Raw genomic sequence first — 27,557 nt, forward strand, 5'->3', positions numbered from 1 at the left:
ATGAATAAATATTTTGATTAATATATTTCTTCAGGGTTTTTTTAAATGAATTATTTCAACTGCTGGAAAAATTCAATATCATTATTAATAACTATTATCAAAATCATTACAGACTTTTTAATACATGATTATAGACTTTTTAATACCATCCATATTTCTAACTCTAATTTCCCATTTAGTAACTTTATGTGTGATAAATAGAAATATTTATCAGCTTGATGTATTATCCACAATTACTGGCAAAATATCAGCTGGATCCTTGTTTGATGATACTTGCAAAAAACAATAACTACATAGCAATATTCAAGAATACTATACAATATACAACTAAACTCCCTATAATAAATGCAAGGTATCAGCACTCTAACAGGCTTAACTATTCTTGCAGAACACCATTATCACAGCTAGTGTGGCATATCACAATATGATAGTGTAAATCATCATAGAGTTGAAGGTACATTTTCCTTCCTCTTCACATTATTATATGATTATATTTATTTTATTTTTTAAAATATATTTTATATATTTTTAAAAGATACTTAGATTACATAAATGTTGTATAAAAATATATAAGGGATTCCCATATTCCCCACTCACACCTCCCACTTTTCCCCACATTAACAACTTCTTTCATTACTGTGCTACATTCACAGCAATTGATGAACACATTTTGGAGCATTGCCACACAGCATGGATTATAGTTTACATTGTAGTGTACACTCTTTCCCACTCCATTCTGTAGGGTATGGCATGATACATAATGTCTTGCATCTGACTTTGCAATGTCATTCAGGACAATTCCAAGTTCCAAAAGTACCCCCATATTATACCTCATTTTCCCTCTCCCTGCCTTTAGCAACTCCAGTGGCCACTATCTCCACATCAAAGATACAATTTCTTACATTGCTAGGATCATAATAAGTCTATAGTAGAACACCAGTAAGTCCACTTTAGTCCATATTTTATTCCCCAAACCTGAGGATTCTGGGATGGTGATGCCCATTCCACCTCTAATTGAGATCTAATTTGATTCCATAGGGCTGATGCGACTCTCTTGCTTGCAGCTATAGACTCTCAGTTCCTTGGTGTAGTGGTTGTCCATCCTTATCTCCTTGTTAGTTGTCCTTGGTGAGTCCAAAGAACTGGAGAGTAGGTATTGCAATTCTGCTAAGGCTCAGGTCCCAGCTGGCACACGGACAGCCCAGATTCAAGTCTCTTGGACATACACCTACCAACTCTAGCGCCAACTACAAGTTCAATAACAGGGAAAGAGGCATGTGTACAGAAGTCACATCTGAACCAATCTGTCACACTTAAGAGCACAACCTCCAAAGAGGGGCCCACTGGCAATGCACCAAACTCTGGAGCTATCTGCCATTACTGTAGACCCTGGGTGTCTCCGGAGCCCTCAGGAACTCCCACTATTTGGGGGAGTAATATGGTTATATTTAAATGGTAATCTATTTTACATAACCACTGGCAGATGTCATGATAAAAATACTAAATAACTTTTCATTAAGTGAATCAATATATATATTAACCACTAAAGATGTTGAGAGTTGTATACAAATTTTTATGAGCATAGTAGCATTTTCAAACATGTAACAGGGGACATGCAAACATTAGAACATCAGAATTAGCCATGATAATGCTCCTTTTTTGTTTTAGTTAATTTTTTTTATTTTTTTTATTTTTTATTTTTTGGCACCAAACTCTTTTATTTTAACCTTCAAACAATACAAGGATGTGACAACTTCTGATGCTGAACCACCCAAGTAATAAGAAACAGAAAAAATATTAACAATAAAAAGAAAATCATTTTTATAAAAAATACTTCACATTTCATAGCAGTGCTTCGGCAGTATTGGCAATAGTTTCTGGCTAATTGCTTCTAACAGTGGTCTGAATTAATGCCTTGATCTTAGCACAAAGTAGAGCCAAGTCTTCTGTCTGAAAGTTTACTCTCCACGTGCTCCACCGGCTGAGTTTTGTAAACCTGACCTGATAATGTAACCTCGTCTTGTGCAGGATCACAACAGAAACTAAAAACAGAGAGTGCGAGAAAAGTAAACAAACTCCAAAGTTTCCAGTAAGGCGTCAGGAAGTCGCTGCTGGTTCAGTCCTTCATTTTATCAGCTTAGAAGAAAAGTTTGATTTTTATCTCTCAGCAAACCCAATATTCAGAAGCTTCAACAGCAGGTTTTAAAGACAGTCCTTCCTCCTGCTTTTTTTGGTAAATGTTTCATATAAAACATGAAATCAAGTTCTACTTAATTAAAAAAAAAAGACAATATTTTAATAGTAAAAATATATATGTTTATATATTTCTCTTTTAAAAAGCCATTTAATGACAATACTTCATTGGGGGGGATTTAGCCCCCCACCCCTCCAGCTTCCATGTGGACACAGACACATTAAGGCACAAGCTCTCTGACAAGCTCCTCCACCGTGGCTGAGAGCTGGGCACTGCAGGTGCACGAGGCTGCCCGCTGCTAGTCAGTGGAAGGGCCTCTCCCTCGTGCTCACCGAGCTGTCCTGCATCATGAAGTAGACCTTCTCGGCCATGTTGATGACCAGGCCTGTGTCCACCACGCCTGGGATCATCTTGATAGCTGTGTTCACTTCGCTCCATTTGTGCACCTGGTCAAACTTCCAGTCCAGTATAAAGTTCCCATTATCCGTCACCACAGGGCCTGCCTTGTTGATGGCCAGCCACAGCTCAACCACACCCCCAAACTTCTGGGTCACAGCTCGGCTCACTGGGACGTAGGCCATTGGAATGACCTCGATAGGGATCCCTTTATGCCACTGATGCCCGAGCTTCTTCAAATCCTTCCTGAAATCCGAAATCACAATAACAGGGCAGCCTCTGGAAGGAAGTGGGGATACAGACAAGGTTCATATTCTCTTGCTTGACTCTTTCAGCTATTCGTTGCACAGCATGGACAATTGTAGAACCACTTCCAATTCCCAGCACTTGGTTATTCCTCACGTGGTTCTCCACGGCCGCTCCGCCAGCCAGCCTCTTGGCCTCCTCTGCCTTGGACATCGTGGAGGGGGCCGGCAGGCACTACTGCCCCCCCTCCGCAAAAGCCTGTACTGCCCGCGCTGCTGTGCATCCCTGAGTGCCTTTTTTTTTTTTAAAGACGCTTTAGATTACATAAATATTACATCAAAAATACAGGGGATTACCATGCACCCCACCCCCCTCCTTCTCCCACACTTTACCCCATTAACATCTTTCATTAATGTGGTATATTTATTTCAATTGATGTACACATATTGAATATTGCTACTAACCATAGACTATAGTTTACATTATAGTTCACCCTTTGCACCATACAATTTTATAGGTTTTGTCAAAATGTATAATGGCCTGTATCCATCATTTCAATGTTGTGCAGGACAATTCCAATATCCCCAAATTACCCCATATCACAATTATTCTTCCCTCTCCTCCCCTCAGAATCTCTTATAGCCCTTATATCAATGACACAAGTTCTTCCATTGCTAGAATAATCATAAGTCTATTTAAATCCATAGTTGCATTCCCTATTTATGTCTGTTCGTTCCTTAATCTTGAGGATTTGGGATTGTGATTCCCACTGTTTCTGATTGAGAAGGGGCTTAAATCCAATGGGACAGAAGGATGGAACGGTCTTGCTTGCAGTTGTAGATACTCTTTTATTTTTGGGATGGGCATTGTCCATCTTCATCCTTTTGTTAATTGTCCTGAGCAAGCCCAATGAACTGAAGAGTAAGTGTTGCAACTCTTGCTGAGATTCAGGGTTCAAATGGCATATGAACAGACCAAAGACTTAAGTCTTTGGGACATATATCTAATGAATATAGTGCTAATTATAGGTTCAAATAAAAGTGGTAGAAGAGACATGTGCAGGGAAACTGTAAATGAATTTAACTCTGTTACTCTCAGGAGCATATATTCCAAAGTAAGGCCCACTGACAGGGTGCTGATTTCCTGAGATTGTCTGCCCTGCCTATAGTGACCTGTTGTCTTTAAAGCCCTCAGGAGACCTGCCGCTTGAGGCACTGTTTACTGTGGCAGTCAATGAGATCCTACTGAGACTCCAAAGAGTTCAATGCTCTTATCTCCATATTTCTCTGTGTATATAATCTGCATTAGAGAAACTATACCTACAATCAGGAGAAGACTGATTATCCACACCATAACATAATGAAATGAATAAAAGTAATGAATCTTGCAATCTTTAACAAACTTCCATTCAGGGTCATCTATGCCATACTTAATATAAAAGAATAAAATACTATTAATAATTAAGCACAACTTTTCTTCTCCCAGTAAATAACTCTATAGAAGCACTATCATTTCTCAAATATCAATTCTGTAATAGGCACAATGCTTTAAATGGAACATATTTGAAACTTTGATTAGATTAGTTAAGGGCTATTTGATTAGATTCCTTTTATAGGAGTTCTTTATCAACACAGGAATAAAGGCTACAGACACCAAAGTGGCAATGACAGAAACATGCCTCCAGAAATTGAAATCAACAGTCAGGAGAAAGAAAAGCCAAAGACAGAGCAGCCTGAAGCAAACTAGCAACAAAGTCCAGAGGAGAGGGAAGATCAGAAGCCACCATTATGCCCTTCCATGTCCCTTGTCACCCACAGCTGAGCTTGGGGAGAACCTGTGTCTGGAGCAGAAGGCAGAGACAGGCAGAGCTGCCATTGTGTCTTGTCATGTGGCAGGAATCCAGGATCACCACCAGCCAACCTTCAGGGAGAGATCTTTGCCTGATGCCATGGTCTGGATGTTTTTCTCAGCCTCAGAACTGTAAGCTTTTACTCTAATAAATTCTCATTATAAAAGTCAACATACTTCTGGTGCATTGCGTTGGCAACCTTTAGCAAACTAAAACAACCCTATATATATATTTCTTCATTGAATTCTGACAAAATCTTTTGACAAGCATATTTTTCTTCACAGTTTATACAGGCAGAAACATAGAAGTTAAGTAATTTGCCCATGTCTATACAGGTAATAAATGGCAGACCAGTGTTTCAAATCCAGATTGGTCTTCAAAGTAACTCATACTTAAAAACAGCATTTACCAAAGTACATGCTAAAAGATGTTAATGGATGCTATGCTGGGAAAAATATTGATTATAACGGTTAACTTATTCAAGGATAAGTTATGAAAATACTAAATGTAGGCTAATACACAATATTCCTTTGTGCCCCTAAAATAAAATTACATATCATTTCTAAAGACCTAAAAGAAGTTAAGATGAATAAGTGAATATGAAAACTCATCTACAGATTATGAAAACTCATCCATAGCTTAGGCAAAGATCTTATTTTCATGACTATATTTGTAGCATAGCTAAATTTTGAAAGCCAGTCTCATGTAACATGTATTATTGATTAATAAACTTATAAAATTAAGTTATTAAAAATAATATATCTTAAATTATTAATTGCTATTGAAAGCTATTTTTAAGTGAAACATCTGAACATTGGCTAAAATCTTGTCTTATAATAAGCTCTGAATAATTGTTACCAAATCAGTTTTTGCCTAGGTAAATTATATTTTTATTATATGTGTTTTAATTGCTCTTTTAATAAGATTTTTAAATTTTATTTAAAATGAAGATAATGTGAATATTTCCCAAAATATAACAAGTATTATTTCTTTTAACTTTTGACACCATTTTAATTATTAAGATATAAAATATTTTGTAAATTGTGTTGTACGTAGTAATGTTTACATATCCTCCCTATCACGTCTTCCATTTGGAGAAGAAATATTTATCCTTATTTTCTTCATAATATCTTTACAATACTTTAAAACATGATTTCCAGCAGAAATCCAAAAGGGATATTAGGACTGTTTTACAGATAGAAGTGTTAACAGTGTAACTAAGTCTTTCCATTAGTGAAAATTTTTCATTTAAAAAGCATGTCTAAAAAAAATAAAAAATAAAAATAAAAAGCATGTCTATATGTCTATACTACAACCCAAAAGAAACTAAGAATTAAATAAGACAGCAAAAGTAAGACTAGAAGGAAAAACTTCAGTCTCTTATTTTTCCTAATTTTCTCCCCACTTTCTTGAAATACTTTCGTTAATGTTATTTTGTTGCCTTTTCTGCATGAACATTGAGCACACAATTAAAGACACAAGGTGAGAGGTAGAATTTTTTATATATAAAAATTGTAATCTAACTCTAAATTTAAATATGCAAGGAGTCATTAAAGCAATAAATTTGAGTTACAGTGAGTGCCATATGATGCTTTTTTTCTATGATACTTTTTTTTCCGTCTACAATGAAGAAATTCTACATATAAACATTACTTTTTAATATACAGAATTCTTCTATTTTTCTTTAATAAATATGTTAGCATATTAAAATTTTCAAATATATAATTACTTCAAAATCTCAAAAATGGTATTTTTTTATTTCCTGTGATTTATGTGATTACAAAAAGTACTCAGTTAATTTACATAATTGTTCTTATTTCCTTTACTTTAGAGTAAAACATATTTCACAGATAGCAGGAAATTAATTTTGTAACATATAGTTATCCTTACAAAAACTATTTTAGAAACCCATTGATTGACTTAAAGATTTTCAGAAGAAAGCTGCTTTCCCAGTGTTCAATCAAATCATTTCCTTAATTGAAGAGAAAACAGTTTAAATCATAAGAATTGATTTTAAAATGCAATCTCCTTATTAATTCTACTTTATACAGGGGATAAATAAAAGGAAATTTTAGTGTTTTGGAAATATATAGAGAAATTAGCATACCATATCAGGAATCCAGACACTTAACTAGCTTGAGAAGTGAAAATAAACAATTGCCTAAGAAATATTAGACCAAAAATATTGGAATATTATAGAGGCATCTTTTAGGAGGAGCTGTCTAATACCACACAGAATGGACTATCAGAGAGACACAGGCTCTCTGTAGACTAGATTACTATAACAGGCTGTTAAAGTAATCCACGGAGACCTGCTTGGGACTGAGAATTAGAACGAAACAGTAGCAGAGCAACAAATGGTTTCTGCAAACGAAACTTCAAGTTAGTCCCTTAGGCATTGAACCTACAAAGATATTGAAAATCTGTAAATTAGTGTAAAAGAAGTATCAGTGGGAGCTTAAGAGACACTGAAAGGAAGAGGATCAAAGATGAGCCCACAATTTTTAAATGAATGAAATGGTGGAATGCAAACATAATTTGAAGGCATTTCAAAGATGAAGAAATTAGTCTCATTGTAAAATAAGATGATTTGTAATTAGTCATGTTAAATTCGAGGTGATGGTAGTAACATAAAATGAAATTCTTATAGATAGCTAAAAAATATTGGTGTAAAGCTATAGTATGGTAAGATGTAGGTTTGAAAGCCATCAGCAAGGTAATATTTGAAAATATGTTACAAGTTGGGAAAATCATTTCAGGGAAACCAACTCTATTTATCAGAGGGATTTTATGGAGAAAAAAAAATATTCTGAATTCCAAAAGGAGTTCTGAAATACACCTCTTTTTTATTCATGATACCTTTAATACTTGCGAAATATTTTATTTTTTTAATATTTTATTTATACATGAAGAGCATAATTTTGAAGAAGAGCATGGGACTCTCTCTATATATAGTGGATAGATTTACCATGGATAAATCTAGGACACTGCCCTTGAAAATCCTGAATCCTCAGATTCCCTGAACTCTCTGAAACTGCAGAAAAAGCCTGCTCTTCCCTGTTAATGGGAAGCACTTCTCACTTGACCAAAGGCAATTCAGAGTCCTTTGCCTTCCTTTCTGGCCAGTAGATCAAAAGCCACTTAAGCCACAATAAAACCTAGCTAGGGAAGAATTAAGTCTGTAAAGAGAGAAAAAAAACTACACCCCAAAGGAAGAACAGGGCCTAGCCAGCATGTACTGAGTGCCCAAGAAAGTACATATAAGACTGGGTCCTGAAGCTGTTCACACAAGGGAGGTAGAACATAAATTTGGGCAAGGGAAAATTTATTGATATGGGAGTACTATGATTCAGAATTTAATACCCTGGCAAGACCCCCATGTTAACAAGAAGTTTTTGGAAACTTGGACAAAGTGATAGCCAAACTAATTGAAGAAGAAATGCCAAAACTATGACAAATGATACAATAAGTATCAAGACTCAGTGGAATGGATTCCAAAAGAGATACGATATGTAAGGCTAAAACACTCACCAGATACCCATGCCCACAGGATGACCAGAAGATACACCAGTTAGGAAAGTTAGTGAGGGGCACCACCATCACCTAGAAGCTATCTCTCCTCTAGGATGATGGTAGGAGGAGTTATTAGACTCTCTGAAAGCAAGAGGGATGATAGGATCCTGGTAAAGAGAGCCAGAAGGGTGTACTTAAGCATCAAAAGTAGGTGGCACAATTATGGTAAACAGCAGCAAAATCAGAGTAGCAGCTAAGAGAGCATGGTCTACAGAGAGCTAAGAAAATGCTAAATAGACTACTATAAACATCTTTAGAGGTCAAAAAGATGGGGTACCAACAAAGGTAATGCTCAATCTGCATAACCACAAGAAATCAAGTATGGATTATAGAGATCCTGAGGACAGTCACCCCATAAACAGTCACAATCTCTTGCCTGATTTCTGGATCTGAGCAAATTTACTAATCCCAAACCTACTGTCTAAAGGAGAGGGCAGGTCCCTAAGAAGAAGAATCTTGCAATGACACAGTAAATATATATGATGAATCCAACATTCCTTTCCCAAAGGAACCAATGGCCCTTTACTTGAGTATTCATACCCTGGGGAAGCAGGAATAGTCAAAGATTTTGAGACTGTTTATAGGTTTGAGTAAGGGAAAATATAGTTTAGGAATGTCAGAAGAATTTAGGTTCTCTAAACATAAATGAGAACCCACTGCTAACTCTGGGGAAACTCATTCAGACTTTATATACACTCATGAGTGCACATCATAATTCCAATTTATCTATATGATCTTTATGTATATTGATCAAGATCTTTAACCTTCTAAACAAATGTACAACTTATTTTGGCATCTGAGACTACTCATAGTACCCTTATATTTTTTATAGATTTCATTATGAGAAGACTAAGGACAAGCAAAACAAGAAGGTAAGTCTAGATGAGTCAGAAAGATACTAAGGACTCTACAATCTTAACATCATCATCAGGAGATACATTTTTATGATAATAGCAATAAATCAGCAATATTAATAATATAAATACCTTTGCATTTACATAATGATTCCACAATGTACAAAGCAAAGCACTTAAACATATATTATCCAGTATGTCAGCTCACTAAGAAAGGACATTGTCAAGTCCAACACAAGAGACAGGAACTTTTTACTGTACAACTATTATTCAATAATTAAACCAAAAAATAGTGGATGCAAAATTGAAAATATTTCAAGATCTGGAACATGTGGGCTGTAGCATATGTGGTATCTTTATTGGCATAGTTCAACACATACTCTAGCACTTTTTATGAGGCTACTGCTTGGGCGAATGCCTTCATCTTGATTTCCGTTAGTGAAGATAATTTAAAAGTTTGCCAATGGCAAAGACAGCAGTATAACTTAACTCCTTTGCCTCACGGCCAAGTAAATACCCCTGCTTTCTGTCAAAACATAGTAATTCTGATCGTCCTGTTATTCCACTATACTGATGCAATCATCCTAAATGGATCTGCAGAGCAAGAAGTGGCAAGTATCCTAGACGTCTTATTAATACACGTGTGTTAGAGAAGGAAATTCTAAAGCCTCGTCCATGTTAACTCTTATAAATAAAAGGCAAGTTGCTGCAGCTTGTATATTCCATCATGAAGAAATAAGAGCATAGTTTAAACGCTGGTTGGACCAAGAAAAGTTTTATAACAGGTCCAGGGTATGATGCAAGCCATTCTATCCCTTGGACCTTATGACCCAGCAGATCCAATGATGCTCAAATATCTGTGGAAAATACGGCTACAGTATGGAGCCTATGCCAAGCCCTAATATGAGAGTTATAGCATTAACCTCTAGACTTCTGGAAAAAAGTTATGCCCATCTCTGTTGATAACTATTTTCATCTATGCTCCTTTTAGGCGTCAGCTCCTATGTTCCTGAGCTCTGGTAGAGACTGAGGGCATAAAGCACCTAGTCACTAAATGTCCTGAGGTGCTCATTATGAACTAGGAATACTATTGGATCCTTTGAGCCAAAATCCTGGATATGAAAAAAAGAACAATTTATTTTAAAAGGAATAATTATAATTACATTCTGGCCAAGAAGTAAACTATTTTGAGCACAATGATGGAGGAAATCAGGTCAGTCAACTGCAGAGCTCAGACTTCAATGAGGGCTTGTTTTTCTTCAGTTTTTACTTAAAGGATCATATAGGATGATGAACTCCAGATGGAGAACTCCTGGCTGTCCTACCATCTCTTCTGCCTCGCACTGGTCACCAACTTTCCTCAGATCAAAAATAGGCAGGTACAGATAGTGGGCTCACAACATTTGACCTTGACAGATTTTTCTAAGCTATTGTTGTTTCTTTTCAGCAGCAAAAACAAAAAACAGGGTCTTCATTCCCATTTCCTAAAAGAAAAGAACCTTTATACAATTGGACACATTTTGTTTTTTTCTCATTTTTAAGAATTTTAACCAACTTTTGTATTTCCACAATGATTTGTAAATGCATTTGTTTTTACCTGCTTTTTTTTTTCTTTTTACTTTTCAGGAAAATTTTTTTGACTGCACTTATTTGTCAAAATAAAGAATCTCACATAATGAGTCTTTCTAACACAAGTGAACTGCATGAGCAGGTAGTTTAGATTCCCAAACCTCTACTTCTGTTTCAATGCCACACATCCCTCTACTATACCTATGTCTTTGTGGGAGGTTCACAATGACCAGCTAATGGAGAAGGAAAAAAACTCTAACCTGGTTTTTCAGATGGGCCTGCACAATATGCCACACTGGCTAGACGTGGATGGTTGCTGCACTAAAACCTTGCTGAGTGCTGGCTCTAAAAGACAGTGGTTAACAGAAAACTCCCTGTGATTAGAAATTTGGCCAGTATATCTGGACATCTGTTTTAAATGGAAGAGAAATTATTTGGGGGAAGGAACTATACTTATTAATGGTTATCAGTTTGACTGATTGGTCAAGAGTTTAGAAAGAATAAGATTGAAAAATGTGTGGTAAGTTAAAGGGAAATTATTTGTAGCTGGGCCTCTAAACATAGGCAAAGTGCAAGAAGATTTGTAGCCCATGGTTACTCACTAAAAGACATCCTCTGCAGATGAGACTTTCAATAATAAGAGAGACAACATAAATTTTGAATATTGACCTTTTTCCTTGGTTCCCATGCTGCTTCTTCAATGGGCCTATGTAGCCATTATGTCAAGGATTGAGACTACGCACAGGTTCAATAACAAGACTCCCCTAAAGAAAGTTGATCTGTCTACCTCCCAGTGCTGAATGCCCAACATACCAATAACAAAACCCAAAGTGGAACACTTATTATGGCAAGTTGCCACAGCAGAACCAGCCAGCCACCTGGTGACAGGTTTATTATATTGGAACAAACACTTTCATTTTAAAGAAATCAGTGATTCGTTTTCCCTGATAAATACATATTCATTGTATCATACAGGGTATTTTCAGGAAAACAGAAATCCAGCTAGAAATCTGACTAGAAATCTTCCTCCAAGCCAAAGGGACAGTGACCACGTACAAGGGTAACTCTGTTATCTCAGACCTTTCAGAAACAATTTGACGTAGGTTTTAAATGGATGTCATTTTCCTGGTAGCTTTTGATAGTCATGAGATAAATAGTGTTTTGACCCAAGTCTGCTTAATAGCAAGCCCTTCCACTAGTTATTTTCCCAGTTTCTGATTGTTTATTTAGAATAGACATACTAGTCAATCAATAAAATCCCTTCATTTTCTTCCTAATTTAGGAAGTTAGTGCTTCTATGATAGAAAGCATCAAATGGAAGCCCTATACCTTCCTATCACAAACAGAGTAAACCAAAAGCAATGCACATTCCTGTTGGAATTGCAGAGATCAGTGATACCATCATTGAAATATACAGATGATAAACATCCATTACATCCCCATTTAACTTGCCAGGATAGCCTGAGCAAAAATTGATGGATCTTGGAGAATGAATGTGGATTATTGTAAACTTAATAAAGTATAGACCATAATTGGAGTTACTGTTCCAGACTGCAGAAGTGCCTTCACTGTTCATAATGTACTATCATCCACATAATTACAAATTACCTTATCTCTTATCATGCATTTCCATACAATGAATGCTTCTGACTAAAGAATGCATTTTACAGCTGAAGAATTCTAATAGTGGGTTAGCACCTGTAGAATTAATGGTAGGTCATCACCCAGAAACAGATGGCCTGATAGAGTAATGGAATGGCTTATTAAAATCTCAGTTAAATTTCTTTGGGCTATATACTGAGAAGTGGGATTGCTGGACCATATGGTGATTCTATTTTCAACTTTCTGAGGAATTGCTAAACTGTTTCCACAGTGGCTGCACCATTTTACATCGTCACTAGCATCGTACAAGGGTTCCTATTTCTCTGCAGCCTCACCAGCACTTATTATTTTCTTTTTTTTTTTTTAATAATAGCCATCCCAGTGTGAAATGCTATCTTTTTGTAGTTTTGATTTGTATTTCCCTGATGACCAATTATGTTGAGAATCTTTTCGTGTGACAATTAGACATTTGTTTATCTTCTTTGAAGAAATGTTTGAGTCTTTTGTCTATCTTTAAAATGGGTTATTTATCTTTTTGTTTTTGAGTTGTAGCAGTTCTTGACATAGTCTGGATATTAAGCTCTTATCAGACATGCTTTGCCATTGATTCTTCTCTTCCTGTAGGTTTTCTTTTCACTATCTTGAGTGTCCTTTGATAGAAAAAGTTTTTTATTTTAATGAAATCCATTTCATCTAAGTTTTTCTTTTGTTGAATATGCTTTTGGTATAATAGCTAAGACATTACTTTCAAATCCAAGATTAAAAATGGTCCCCTTTGTTTTTTTCTAAGAGTTTTATGGTTTTAGCACTTACGACCCATGATCCATTTAGAGTTTGGCATTGTATATGCTGTAAGGTAGGGTCCAACTTCATTCTTTTGCATATGGTTATCCAATTTTCCCAGGATCAATTGTTAAAGAGTTAGTTCTTTTGTCAATTAATGTACTTGGTACCCTTGTCAAATATCAGTTGGCCATAGATGTATGGGTTTATTTCTGACTCTCAATTCTCTTCCATTCATGTATATACCCAAAAGAATTGAAAGCAGGAACCTGAGCAGATATCTGTACACAATGTGTATAGAAGCATTATTCACAATAACCCAAAGACAGAAACAACCCAAGTGTCTATCAACATATGAAAGGATAAACAAAATGTGGTATATATATATGCAATGGATATTAATCAGCCATAAAAAAGAATAAAGTCTAATGCATGCCACAAAATTGTTGAATCTTGAAGACATCATGTCGAGTGAAATAAACCAGACACACAGACAAACACTATATGATCTCGCTTATATGAAATAGCTAGAAGCAAATTTTTAGAGACAGACAGTAGATTATAGTAGGTACCAGGGGCCTGAGGTGGGAGGTGGAGAAAAGATAGTTATTAATTACTTAATGAGTACAGAGACCCCATTTAAGATGATGAAAAAGTTGGGGTAACAGATATTAATGATGGGAGTACAATATGATAAATATAATTAATACAACTAAATGTTAAAAAGGAAAATTTTGAATTGCACATATGTTACAGCAACAAAAAAAAAAATTTTTTTTTAACTCATATACAGTGTGAACTGAAAAACAATACCCTGCAAGGTGTTCCTAACATAGTCATGGAAACCAAACATTCACAGGAGTAAAAATAGTTCCTCTCATTATTACATCTAATAACCAACCTTTAAATATTTTGCTTCCCAAGCCAACAATTCTAGGCTATGTTGCTAAATAGCTTAGTTCAATAGGAAAGGATGCTTCTACCATGGCACACAGAGAAAACACCATCAAGTTGAAAGTTAAATTTGGCATCGACTGATTCAAGGATCTCTGTGGCAGTTTGAAACCCAGTAGAAATTGGGTTTCTGCTAAACAATGGATTAAAAAAGGACCTTCTGGAATCCACCAGAAAGTCTGAGGTGTATCTTAGAACATCCATGAAAAACAGTTAATATCAATGGAAGACTATAACAATACAAAATGGCAGGACCCCTAAGTACTCAAACCCTTAGGAATGAAAATTTGAGTGAACTCACCCGGTAAAGAACCCCAGTCAAGTAAGGTGCTAGCTAAGCAAAAGGCAAACATAGAATAAGTACAAAGAAGAAGAATCATCTTGCGTCATTATTGAAAATAGACTGTTCATCTATGAATATTTTTGTTACTTATATATTATTTCTTCTTTTGTCCTTCTTCCACTGATATTTCATGTTACAAGTTTTGGTAGTACTTAACTTTATAAGATTAATTTGTAAGAACCACATTCCCCTCATGGTTATGTACTATAAAGAGCCTGGAGATTTTGGACTTTATATATAGATATGATGTTGACAGGATACGGTGCCTTCACTTGTTGGTAAAAGGGAGAGTGCCTTTTAATTTCTATCATATATAATAGCTTCATGTCAAGCAAGAGCATAAAGTCTTTTATGGGTCAAAAGGGTAAAAATGGGTGCTGAATAACAAAAGAACTGGACTGTACTATTTATCTACTTTACTATCAGTTTTACTCATGTGCTTTTTCCCCCATGCTCTTCATTTTTTCCACAGTTCCAGTTCCTCCTACTAGATAGCCCCCTTCCTTCACAGAACTAATGTCCACCAAATGGCCCCAACTTCTGGATTCTGGTAACACTTATCGTCTACTATATTTCTAGCACAAATGATGGTTAACAGCAATGGAAGAGTCTTGCCAATTCCAATCTCTGTGTTGTCTCACCATTTCCTATTTGAAATCTTAGCTCTTCTTTTACCTGCATAAAAAATTCCTTGTATTAAAGTTATTTTGTTAGAAATATCTAAACAGTTCTGTTTTCTAACTGAATCCTGAATGAAGAGGAAAAATATCAGAGATATTTATTACATAACTGCTACCAGAATTTTAAAAGCAGACATACCATTCATCCTTCCCTATCTCTTCTTCACATTTATATAAAAGAAAATGAGAATTCTTTCAAAGGTAGACTAAAACCCAATAACTTCTCCCTAAATAAACTGGGCAAACTATATTGGGAAATACAAGCATTGGTGTTGGAACTGAAGAGAAAAAGCAAAGCCTGAAATAACACAATAGCACCCCACAAGATGTGAGAGTAGGCAGAAGAAAGGAAAGTAGCATTGATAAAATATACTAATGTGGTTCAACCCCAAGATCCATAAATGCCCTATTTACTTTAGCCACTGTTGGTGCTCCCAGCTATCCAGTCTTCCTGCCTGCTTGCTTCAATGACCTGGGAAGGGGCTCTCCCATCCACTAACAGCAAGACAACAGTCAGCCCTCACACATTTATCAGTGCAGAAGAAATTCATTCCAGTTTGAAATTTTGATTATTACAAAGAATTAAATATCTCTGATCACTGATCTGAAACAATTTTTAACCTAATCAAGTCCTTACATCAGGAATTCTCAACCAGGAATTACTAGGCATTAGAAAAAAATTAAAAAAAAAAATGAATGATAAGGGTGAAGATAAAGGAACTCTTGAAAATACAAAGAAGAAAAATCAGGAAGCAGAAAATCATTTTGTAAGAAGTCTGGTTTTCATTTCCAAAGTGATTGAAAGAAATATTCCATTAGAGAAAATATAATAGGATTTTCCAAAAAAAGAAGCAATTGGAGAACAAGAAATAAATGTTGGAAATAAATAGAATTTTGAAAATAAAAATAAATTCAGTGGATTAATAGGGTGATAAATTTGATAAAACCAAATCTTAAAGCAGTAATTTGGAAGGAAATATTGAGGAGGTATATCAGAATGAAAAACAAAGAAAAGAATAATGGGAGAAAAGTCAAGGTTTATGAAATATTGATTGAAGAAATCTAAATCCATCTATTAAGAATTTCAGAAACAGGGAAGCAGACTTGGCCCAATGGATAGGGTGCCCGTCTACCACATGGGAGGTCTGCAGTTCAAACCCCGGGCCTCCTTGACCCATGTGGAGCTGGTCCATGAACAGTGCTGATGCACGCAAGGAGTGCCGTGCCACGCAGGGGTGCCCCCCACGTAGGGGAACCCCACGCACAAGGAGTGCGTCCTGTAAGGAGAGCTGCCCAGTGCGAAAGAAAGTACAGCCTGCCCAAGAATGGCACTGCACACATGGAGAGCTGACACAACAAGATGACGCAACAACAACAACAAAAAAAACACAGATTCCTGGTGCCACTGATAAGGATAGAAGTGATCACAGAAGAACACATAGCAAATGGACATGGAGAGCAGACAACTGGGGGGGAGGGGGGTATGGGGAAAGAAATAAAAACAAACAAACAAAAAACCCTCAAAAAAAATGTTTCAGAGACTGAAAAGAAAGAAAGGATTCATATAAATAATAGAAAATAAATTGCCTGAGCTAAAGGAGTATGCCAGTTTTAATATTAAAAAGTTCTGTGTATTATCTGAGAGATAAAAAAATAAAAAGCAAATATATAAAAGCTACATCTAGCTACATGCTAGTGAAATTTAACAACTCTTTTTTAAAAAGGGGGAGGGAAATGAAAAGATTATAAGGAAAGAAAGGTGAATAGCAGGATATTAAATTAGAAGTTTAACAGATGGACCAAGATACAATACTTGCTTTATTCCAAAAGAGGTATTAGATCATTCATGAAAATTTAAAAGGATTTAACTAAAACCAGTTAACTCTTTAAGACTTTTCACACGTATCAAAGATGTAAGAGGGTGAAAAGATGGAAATGGAGAGGATGACTGAGGATTTCTTTATAGAAAGTTCTCATTTAAGTCCCATCCTTCCAAGAGGGGGAGGAGGGGACTATCATAGACCCAAACCCAGTGTGAGGGCAACAAACATACAGAGCTTGACTTCTGTTCTTTGCAGTTGGGAGGCAAGATGGACAGATGCTTAAGAATCTGAGCTTACTCTGGGGAAAAATTATCTGCGCCCCCTCTAATAATGAAACTCAGAGATCAGAATGTGATGCAAGCAGGAATATTATCCTAAAGTTTTCTGTTCTTTTTAAAGACATTGAAGAAGATGATCTGATGGGGAAAAAAGGATAAAGAGACTATGGGGGAAATATGGAGACGTTTACCCAAGGGGGAGCACTGGTTCAAGCAGGAAATTCCTTAGAGGAGTTGGTAAGGGTGTCTGAAGAACTCATGATAGTGCCAAAGAGGGCAAAAGATTTCAATATCTGCCAGGTTCAAAGATGCTAAAGCCTGCCAGGTTCAAGGATCCTAAATCTATGATAAAGTAGTTCAAGTCACGTAATACCTTTTTTTTTCCTCTTACAGTTCTTCCCTCTACTAACTTCAAAAATGGCAGTTAATCAAGAAGAAGACCGAAAGAAATAGAAAGTACATTACCACCTCTGTAATTCTCTTGTCCAAAGAAGGTTCCAGCTGGATATATGGAAGAAGACTTAAGTTTAATTCAAATGTGGAGCTTCAATATTACATAAAACTGGGCTTCTTTAGTTCTGATCTAAGACTATGTTTTTCAACCTAAAGAATTCTCACCTAAGAATTAAAAAATCATAAAGACTACACTGAGTTTTCAACTGAAGGGATAGAGAAATTGCCTCCACTAAGCAGCTTTAAGAGTCAAGTAAGTCACATATATAAAGTTGCTTTTATGATTATACCCCAAAGTCCTACTTGTTCATAGCACTGATATATTATACTGCATATGTATTTTAAAGTTGCCTACAAAAGAACAAGAATCAGGCTAACAGTGAGTATTGGTATCCTCTAAGACAATGAAATGATGTCTTCAATATTCTGATAGACAATTATTTTAAACTCAAAAACCTACATTCAGCTAACTATCAACACAATGAAATATAAAACAAAGATATTTTAGATGTGAAAGTACTGAGATAATTTCTCTCCCTAGGCCTCTTTTGAAGATTACTCAAGGAGTTACTCTAGGAAAACAGAAAATAACAGTGTATGAAAGGACAATATGAGAAACGAGTACAAGGCAGTTGAGTATAACCAAGGAAGTAGCAAAGGCTGGTGGTATTTAAAAGAGAAATCACTGGACTTATATCTTTGGATATTGTCTTTCCTTCCTTCTGGTTCTAATCACATTAATGAAGTCTGCAACCAATCATATTAATCTAAACACACTATATCTAAATGCTATTTTATTGGTTTAAAATGTTAGTATCAACTACAGATATACCACAGAATATAAAAATTAGAACCACAGTACAAATGTAAATGTTATTAACCCTGACAATATGCCTAGTAGTATAACTTAAAGCAGTGAAATAAATCTAAACGTCTCTATTTCCAAAGAGGAGTCAATAGACTAGAAACAGAAATAGAACCCAGCCATCAGTTATAGCATTAACTGTGGTAGGTTGAATCATGCCCACCACAAAGATATGGTTAAATCCAAAACTCTGATCTCATTTGTAAATGAGATCTTCAAAGATACTATTAAGATAAGACCAAACTGAAAAAGGGTAAGCCTTAATCTGGTATGACAGTTGTCCTTAAAAGAAAAGGAAAGTTGGACACAGAAGGAGAAGCCATAAAAAGAGACAGAAGGAGGCAGATGGACACATGACAGAGGCAGAGAATGAATTAAGGACTGCCAGCAACCAACCTCTAGAAAGCTACAGACTTCAGAAAAGCATGGCCTGCTGATACCTTGACACTGGACATTAGTTTCCAAAAGTGAGAGACCATAAACTCATATTGTTTAAATCAACCAATGTCTGGTATTTGTTACAAACTAAGACACTAACTACTAGATAATTAACAGAGAAAAATTACTAAAAATGATTACTCAGTGAGAGGGAAGAGGACTCATTTTACTCTATACTTTAGCCCTTTTTGTAAGGAATAATTTTTTCTAGCATACTGTACACATTATACTTGATAATTTAACACATTGAAAAAATATGCTATGGATAAATATATAATGTACTTGTTCCATATTTTAATAGTTTGTTAGTCACATACAAATTTAGCCTTGCATTACTAAAATAAATTTTTGCAAGCCATAAGAATTCAGGGAATGGAACAACAAATCATTTCAAGCATGACTTGCTACCTGAAAAAGAATGCCTATTATATTTATTATATTAGAAGATGATAATGTTCTTAATATTATCACCATCACCTGCAAATCCTTAATTCTGATTTGCATTCTATCTCAAAAACTGAAAATCCATAAATAAAGGCAAAGGAAAATACTAATCTGAAATCACAGAAAAATGGATTATTATCAAAGCCTTAGTGTAACTTAAGCATGTTTACTCCATATTTTATTAAAATATTTTATATGATACCAGATTCCAATGTATACTTTACAGAAAAAAAGTTAATTAGTATTAGTTAGGCAAATAATTTATTATGATAGATGATTTTATTTTTACTTTATAAAATAGAGATATAAAACAAAGTATTTGAAGTTATTAAAATCTATTCTTCTTATAGAATTGCTATTAGTAGAATGCTATTATAATGAAAATATTTTCATATTTTAAGTAACTTCTAGATATTCTAAAACTCTAAGGTAATTACTAACTTATAAGAAAATCCATTAACTCAGCTAGAGTTTTGTGCAATTTTCCTAACAAGAAACTAAACAGCTCGCAGATTAGATGTAATTTTCCTTCTTTTCTTCATTTTTGATATCTTTGTCTGACTAGATATTTTTAACACCATATTCTTTAATCATGCAGGTTTTTCCCAAAAGCCTGATTGCAGGGCAAATCACTCATATATATATATATATCTTAAATTGGGAATAATTTACGTTCAACTTTTAAATAAGCCTAGAAAAATTTGAAAATATACCATGAGAGAAAGATAGAAACAAGAGTGAATAGTGAGTGACTTATTTTGGACAGAGAGAAGTTTAAGCAGAAAAGCAAACCTGTGAGCAAGGATGGCCATGACTATGGGGTGGGGTAGGACGGGGGAAAGAGGTGGTAGAGTGATGCATTCAGTAATTTCTGTCACTAATAAGCATATGTTCATGAGTTAACTAGTAACTAACTAGTTACTAGCAACTAGTAATATTTATGAGCCTCTGTTTTCCATCTATAAATTGAGAAGCTTAGAATATATAATCTCTAAATTCCTTTTCAAGTAAAATAACATCAAATGAGTGCATGGATCTTCAGAGTTTCCAAGAGTTAAATATAAATGAATGAAAATAAAACAAGTTGCATACCTTTGTATTTTCTTTCATCTTCTTTTTATACTTGCTTTGTTCCCTGGCTTCACGAAGACCTTTCTGAGTAGGACCTTCTGGTACAGTCCCTCTTTCACCACTTTGACCAACTATAAAACAATACAATTTATTCTTAATAATAATATTTGTAATTTTTATAACAAAAATGATTAAACCAAAAAAAATGTACACAAAGGTCACATTGATACATGCATTTTGAAAAGCATTAAACAAATATAATTAAAACCAAATGCTCTAAATTGGGTATCAAAATTCAGTCCCAAAAATGCAAGATGGTAATGAAATGACAATGAAATGGTGAGCTAATTATAGAGAAAATGAGCCAGTCTCCAATCATGTTATATCCAAATTCCTGTTAATGAGGTTGCGGGTATTTATAAATGAAGTTGAAGAGGGACAAAGGAGAGAACTGTAAACAATGACAAAATTTCCTAAGTGTAACTAGATAATAAATAAAAGATCTTTGGAAAGAGAATATTCTATTATAAAATATCATTATGCCCTCGCTAAATTCAATTATATTAGAGTGGGATTTTGGAGGAGTAGTTTCCATGATATGTCATCTACAAATAGAGAGAGTTTTTCTTTTTTCCCCAATCTTTATGCTTATATCTTGTTTTCTTGCCTTATTAAACTGCTGTACAATGTTGTAGAGAAGTTATGAGGACATCTTAATGTTATTCTTCACCAAAGACAAAAGTGTTCAATATTCCCCCATTAAGTATGATGTCAACAGCAGTTTTTTTATATATGACCATATCATTTTTCTAGTGTTGTATAAGAAATTATCACCAACGTAGTGGCTTAAATAATACCCATTATTATCTCATAGATCTGAAGATCTAAAGATTTAAAATCTCAGCTAGGTTCTTTGTTTAGGTTATAAGAAAGTAGAAATCAATGTATCAGCTGGGTTTGACTCTTAGAAGCTTCGAGGAAGATTCTGCTTCCCAGCTCACTCAGGATGTTGTGGTTGTAGGACTAAAGAGTCTTATTTCCTTGCTGGCTGCTGGCAGGGGTTGCTAACCCCTTCGTCTTCACAGCCAGTAACAGATATCCAATCTTATTCATGCTTTAAATCTCTGATTTCTCCTGCTACTAGCCTGAGAAACTCCTGCTTTAAACGGCTACTGGGATTAGATAAGAACCACTCACATAATCCCTCTTTTGCCATATAAGGTTACATGCTCACAGGAGAAACTTGGGGAGAGAAGGGGGGTGGAAAAAATCATGAAGGCCATTGTAAAATTCTCCCTCCCACAATGACTCTTTTATTGAATTGAAAAAAAGTGCCTTCTATTCATAATTTGCTGAGAGTTTTTTTTCAAAGAGTTTGTGTAAGATTGGTATTTCTCTACTAAAAACATCTGGACAAAAGTTTCCTCTATGGGAAGGTTTTCATTTTGTTTTGTTTTAATTTATAATTCAATTTCTTTAATAGATACAGAGCTACTCAGACTTGCTGTTGCTGTTCAAGTAAGTTTTGGCAAGCTATATTTTTCAAGGAATTTATTTCATTTAAGCTATCCAACTAATGAGTCTAAATTTGATTATCAAATTCCTTTATTATCTTTTTAATATCTGTAGTATCTATAGTAAAATCCTTTCTCCTAATCATGATAATGGTAATTTGTTTTTCTCATTTTTCTCCATTAGTCTTTGCCATACCTATGGTAACAAATATCACATAGCAGTTGGCTTAAACATAAGAATTTACTGTCTCAGAGTTTTGAAGGCCAGAAGTCCAAAATCAAGATGTCAGCAAGATCTTGCTTTCTCCAAAATCTGTAGTGTTCTGGTGGTGGCCTGCTGTCAATCTATAACCTAATCTCTACCTCTGTTGCATGCCATCCATCTACTGTCTCCTACTTCAGTATCCAAGTTTCCTCTGTTTAAAAGGACTCCAGTCATGTTGAACTAAGGCTTACCCTAATTCACCTTAACTAACAATATCTTCAAAGATCCTATTGTAAATGAGTTCACATCCACAGGACCAGGATTTGAACATGTCTTTATGGGAAACATGATTCAGTATGTAACAACCTTTGTAGATTTTTTTTTTCAATTTTATTAATCCTTTTTATAAAACAAATTTTGACTATTTTTCTCTAATGTTTTTTCCTCTATTTTATTGATTTCTACTCTTATTATTTCTTTCCTGCTAGATAATTTGTGATTATTTGACTCTTCTTTTTCTAGCTTCTTAATGTAGAAATAGATACTATTTTAAAGCTTTCTTCTTTTCTAACAAAACATAAAATCATAATAACTATAACTTCTAACAGATTTAGCTGTATACCCCAAACCTTTATATATTTTGTTTTTATTATTATTAATTTTGAAAATCTGTCTAATATCTCTTGTGATTTCTTCCTTGATTCATGGATTAATTAAAAGTATATAGGTTAATTTCCAAGTATTTGGGGGATATTCCAGATATTCTTTGTTATTAATTTTTCATTTAATTCCACTGTGATAAAGAAGCATACTCCGTAAGATTTCAGTTCTTTGAAATAAACTGAGAAATATTTCATGGCCTAGAACAGGGATCAACAAATTACTTGCTGTAGGCCAAATCCAGCCAACCTATTTTGTAAATAAAATTTTATTGGAACACAGCCATATCCTTAGCTATTGTGTGTAGCTTTTTTTGCACTAAAACAGAGAGTTGAGTAGTTGTAAAACTATACAGCCCACAAAAACCTAAAATATTTATAATTTGGCCATTAAAATTAAAATTTTGCCAACTCCTGGCCTATTCTGGTGAAACTTCCATGTACAATTGAAAAGAACATGTATTCTGCAGTTTCTTGTATGTATTATTCTGCAAATGTCATTTAGGTGAAATTGGTTTCTAATGGTTTCGGTCGATGTCTGGTTTAATGTCTAATTTTAAAAATCAATTACTCAATGAGAGTTAAAATATTTCAACTATATCTATGGATTTTTTTCCCTTTAATTCTATTAGTTTTATTTCATGAATTTCGAAGCTCTGTCATTTAGATGCATATGTATTTAGAATTGTTATATCTTCCGGATTTACTGTCCTTTCATCATTATGAATTGTTCATCTTTGTATCTAATTCTCTACATTGAAAGTCAAAACAATGAGTAAACAAATGAGGGAGCCATCTCAGGGAAGGGGGAGGGGAGTAGAAAGCCTATTTGGCTAATATTAATATAACCACTTCACTTTTTATGATCATTGGTTACAGGTTTTATCTATTTAAATCCCTTTGCTTTTTGTCTCTATTTATACTTTTATTTAAATTGCATTTTTTAAAACAGCATAAAATTGAATTCTGGTCATTTTTAATCCAGTTTCATAATTTCTGCCCTTTAGTTGGAATTTTTATCTACTAAACATAATGCCATTATTTAAATAGCTGATTTAAGTTTTTGATCCAGCATTTAGTTACTGAAATTTAATAAAATTATTTATTGGCTTTGACTTAAACATACAATTTTATTCTTTCTACTGAACTTTTACTACTACTTCTTTTTATTATTTTCTTAATGGTTGTTCTAGGACTAACAATATGCATCTTTAAGTTATCAGATTCTACATAATGTTAATATTATATCCCTCCACATTAAACTCTTCCTATTTTGCAAATATAAGAACCTTATAAAAATAATATTCCATTTCATGGTTTCCTACATTTTGTACTGTGTTCTATCTTTTATTTTGAAATACCTTATAAGCATTACCTTATAATGCTAAAATTTTTGCTTTAGTCAGTTTTCTGTTAAGAAAATTAAGGGAAAAAAAAGTCTTGTTAAACAGAATTTAAGATTTCTAATTTTCTGTATACAATTAGGTAGATCTCCAATTCCTTCTGGGATATGTTTCTTTGAACCAAAGAAAGTCCTTTAGTATTTCCCATACTGAAAGCTGACTTATAACAAAATCTCTTAGCTCCCATTTATCTCAAAATGTCTGTATTTCTCACTAATTTTTGAAGATTATATTTACTGGATATAGAATCCTGAATTTAAATTCTTTCCACATTTTACAGATGTTATTTTTTTGTTTCTAGCCTCTATTGTTTCTGATGAGAAATTAGCTTTTATTTACATTATTGTTCCTCTGTATGCAATTTTTTTTTCTCTTTCTTCTTCCAAGATGTTTTTAACAGTGTGGATATGATATGGTTAAGAGTGATTTTCTTGGGGTTGTGTTTACTGCTTTTCTTGGATCTATGAAATGGTCTCTCCACCTATATATGAGAAAATGTCTTCCATCACTGCTTGGTCTTTAGAATGTCTTTTATCACTGCTTGTCTTTAGAATATCTGGTTCCCTCTTGCTCTCCATAAAATTATCTTTTGATGGCAAGCCTCAGGTAATCATGTCTGTGTATGTCTAACCTAGCAATCCACCAAGTACTCATAGTAAACTCTCTTGCAATCATCTGAACCACTCCTCTGCAGGTCCCTCTTCTCTGGTGTCCTTTACTAGAGATTCTAGTTGCTTGCATCAGCCCTGAACTAAGATTTTTTTCTTTTCAGTTCAGTTGGACTGCCATGCTCTTCTTGAGCTCCATCGCCACACTGCTTGTTTAGGAAATTTCCCCAGGCAGATAGTCACCGCAATGGTGGAGTTACTCTCATAAATTTTCCTTCTGTGATTTGGGCTGTCTGTTGTCCAATGCCTAAGAATAGTTGCCTCAGATATGTATGTTTGTGTGTGCATATATATACTTTTAGAGCTGTTATGGATAGAAGGCAGAAGGCTAGTCTGGTACAAGGTAGTTCATAATAATCAGAAGTAGAAGTCTTTCTACTATTGTTAGCTCATACTTTACTCAAAAATTAATTTATACAGTATCATGTCTATATTTTCTCTTTAATCTTTTTATTAAAATTTTAATTAGTGAAACAGGTACTGTACCATTTGTTCATTTTTTAATATCTCTAGAACAGTGAGTTCTGCTAAGGCTGAGAAATTGCCAAATCTATTATTAAATGAGAATTTCAACATATTTTACTTTACCTTTAATTTCAGGAATATTGCAAATACGTCCTTTTTCCATGTGCTGCAATGTTGCTTGAAGTCCAGAAATCTAAATAATAAAATCCAAATATATGGGGTTATTTATTAAATGGCTCAAACAAGGTTTAAAATTTCAATGTATAAATATTAATTGTAAGATATCAAAATATTAATTTATCTTGGATTAATTCCTGTAAATTTTTAAAATTTTTAACAAAAGGAAAACGTAAGTACTTTAAGTTTAAATTCAATTCCATATGCAATTACTTCATATCTATTGTGAATAAGCTTCTGAAACATGTATTTCACGACATAGTTTCCTGAATCAATAATACTCATTGCACATTTTGAATGATAACTATTCAGATCTATATGTTGAGACGTTTCTCCTCTGTTCAAATTGCTTCACAACAACTCAATTCATCCTTATGTTGATAAAATATGAGGTAACTATTATCTGAGAAGTAAAATATGAAGACACTGTTGTTATTCTGAAAATTATTAGCTAGTTTTTCCACGTAAAGGCAGCCCTTGTTATATTAAACATACTTTATAATTAAGAACATTTGTTAGTTTGGTGACATAGCATTTACCTACATTTCCCAAACAATAGGCAAATTTAAAATTCAACCTTAAAAAAGCCATCTCATCCCTCACTGTATAGGATTACACCAAAACAAAATACCATCTGTTTAATTATATAAAGATAAATCATTTTTCTACTATCACTGTGTAGCAACCATTCTTCATTAATGGAAAAGAGCAAATAATAAATTGTAACCTATAAATTAGTGCTTGTAAAATGCATAGGCAAAAAGAGAGAGTTTTATCAATTCCTGTGGTTAAATGGATTATAACTTTAAAAATAAACTTCTTATTTAGAATAGTTTAAGATTTATAGAAAAGTTGCAAATACAGTGCAGAGTTCCCACATTAACTCACATCCCATTTTTCCTGATGTTACCATCTTACATTATCATGGTACATTTGTTACAAGTAATGAACCAATATTGATATATTATTATTAGCTAAAGTCCATATTTTATTCAGATTTCATTAATTTTCCCTAGTAAATTTTTTCTGTTCCAGGATCCCATCCAGGATCCCACCTGACATTTATTTGTTTTATCTCTTTAGCCTCTTCTCGACTAGGGTAGTTTCTCATACTTTCTCTGGTTTTGCTAGTTTTGAGGAGTGCAAGTCAGGTAGTATTTTGTAAAATGTCCCTCACTTTGGGTTTGTCTGATCTATTTTTCATGTTTAGACTGGAAGTACAGAGTTTGGACAGGAAGACCACAGAGAAGTGCCATTATTATCACATCAAATCAAGAGTACATTTTAACAACATAACTTATCAATGATCTTAACCTGGCTGAGGAATTGTTTGCCAGGCTTCTCCACTGCAAAGTTACTTTTTACCTCAATTTTGGAAGCAAGTCATTAAACACAGTCAATGCTTAAGTTCCACTTCCTTGAGGGAAGGCACATTCACATTTGATATTCTTCTGGATAGGAGATTTCTCTCTTCAATCATTTATTTATATTTTACACTCATGGATATTATGGATTAATGTATATTTATATTATACTTTGGGTTATTAGTTATTTCGCTACTCAAATTGTTCCTGCTTTGACCAGTAGGAGTTTGTTCAGATTGGTTCTATAATGAATACTGACTCCTTTTTTGATGTTTCACTTGTAACAGCTTTTAAACCTCACCCTTCTGTCTTATTCTTGTGTCCCACATCTGGACAAGCTGATAAGAAAAGCTGGATGCTCCCTCCTTCGGTACAGGTAGGAAATTCAAACCATGCAATCCCCTGATAGGTATGCTCCAACATGGAAAAAGCCTTGGTTGGCAATAAATCATTCTTTCCATGTTGGACACCAAAACAGGTTCAGTTCATTAAGTGGTTACCTTGATTTGTTCTCCAAGAACGCAGCTTGAGACTTAATTGGCCTGAGAGCATATTATCAGCCTTAATTTGGAGAATACATTAATTTGTTGTAGGTTATACTGGTACAAAGGTATATCTGACAGTCATTTTGGCCACAAAGCAACTTGGAACACCCTGTGTTTAGAAAACTATGAGTCTTCCACCTTC

General features: G+C 34.3%; 1 protein-coding gene and 1 pseudogene across 2 annotated transcripts in view; both read right to left on the minus strand.

The window, feature by feature from the left end:
• SPAG16 (sperm associated antigen 16) overlaps window positions 1–27,557 on the minus strand; it is a 1,223,101-nt gene that overhangs the window by 1,114,996 nt on the left and 80,548 nt on the right. For both annotated transcript variants that reach the window (XM_071216139.1, XM_004483160.3), the window contains 2 exons: window positions 25,453–25,522; window positions 20,437–20,546 (listed from right to left, as the gene is read on the minus strand). In XM_071216139.1, the coding sequence (XP_071072240.1) occupies window positions 20,437–20,546; window positions 25,453–25,522 (180 nt within the window). The remainder of the gene's footprint in view (window positions 1–20,436; window positions 20,547–25,452; window positions 25,523–27,557) is intronic.
• On the minus strand, window positions 2,497–3,049 carry LOC139439339 (ribose-5-phosphate isomerase pseudogene; annotated as a pseudogene).

Source organism: Dasypus novemcinctus, chromosome 7, assembly GCF_030445035.2.
Source record: "Dasypus novemcinctus isolate mDasNov1 chromosome 7, mDasNov1.1.hap2, whole genome shotgun sequence".
Classification (NCBI taxonomy): Eukaryota; Metazoa; Chordata; class Mammalia; order Cingulata; family Dasypodidae; genus Dasypus; species Dasypus novemcinctus.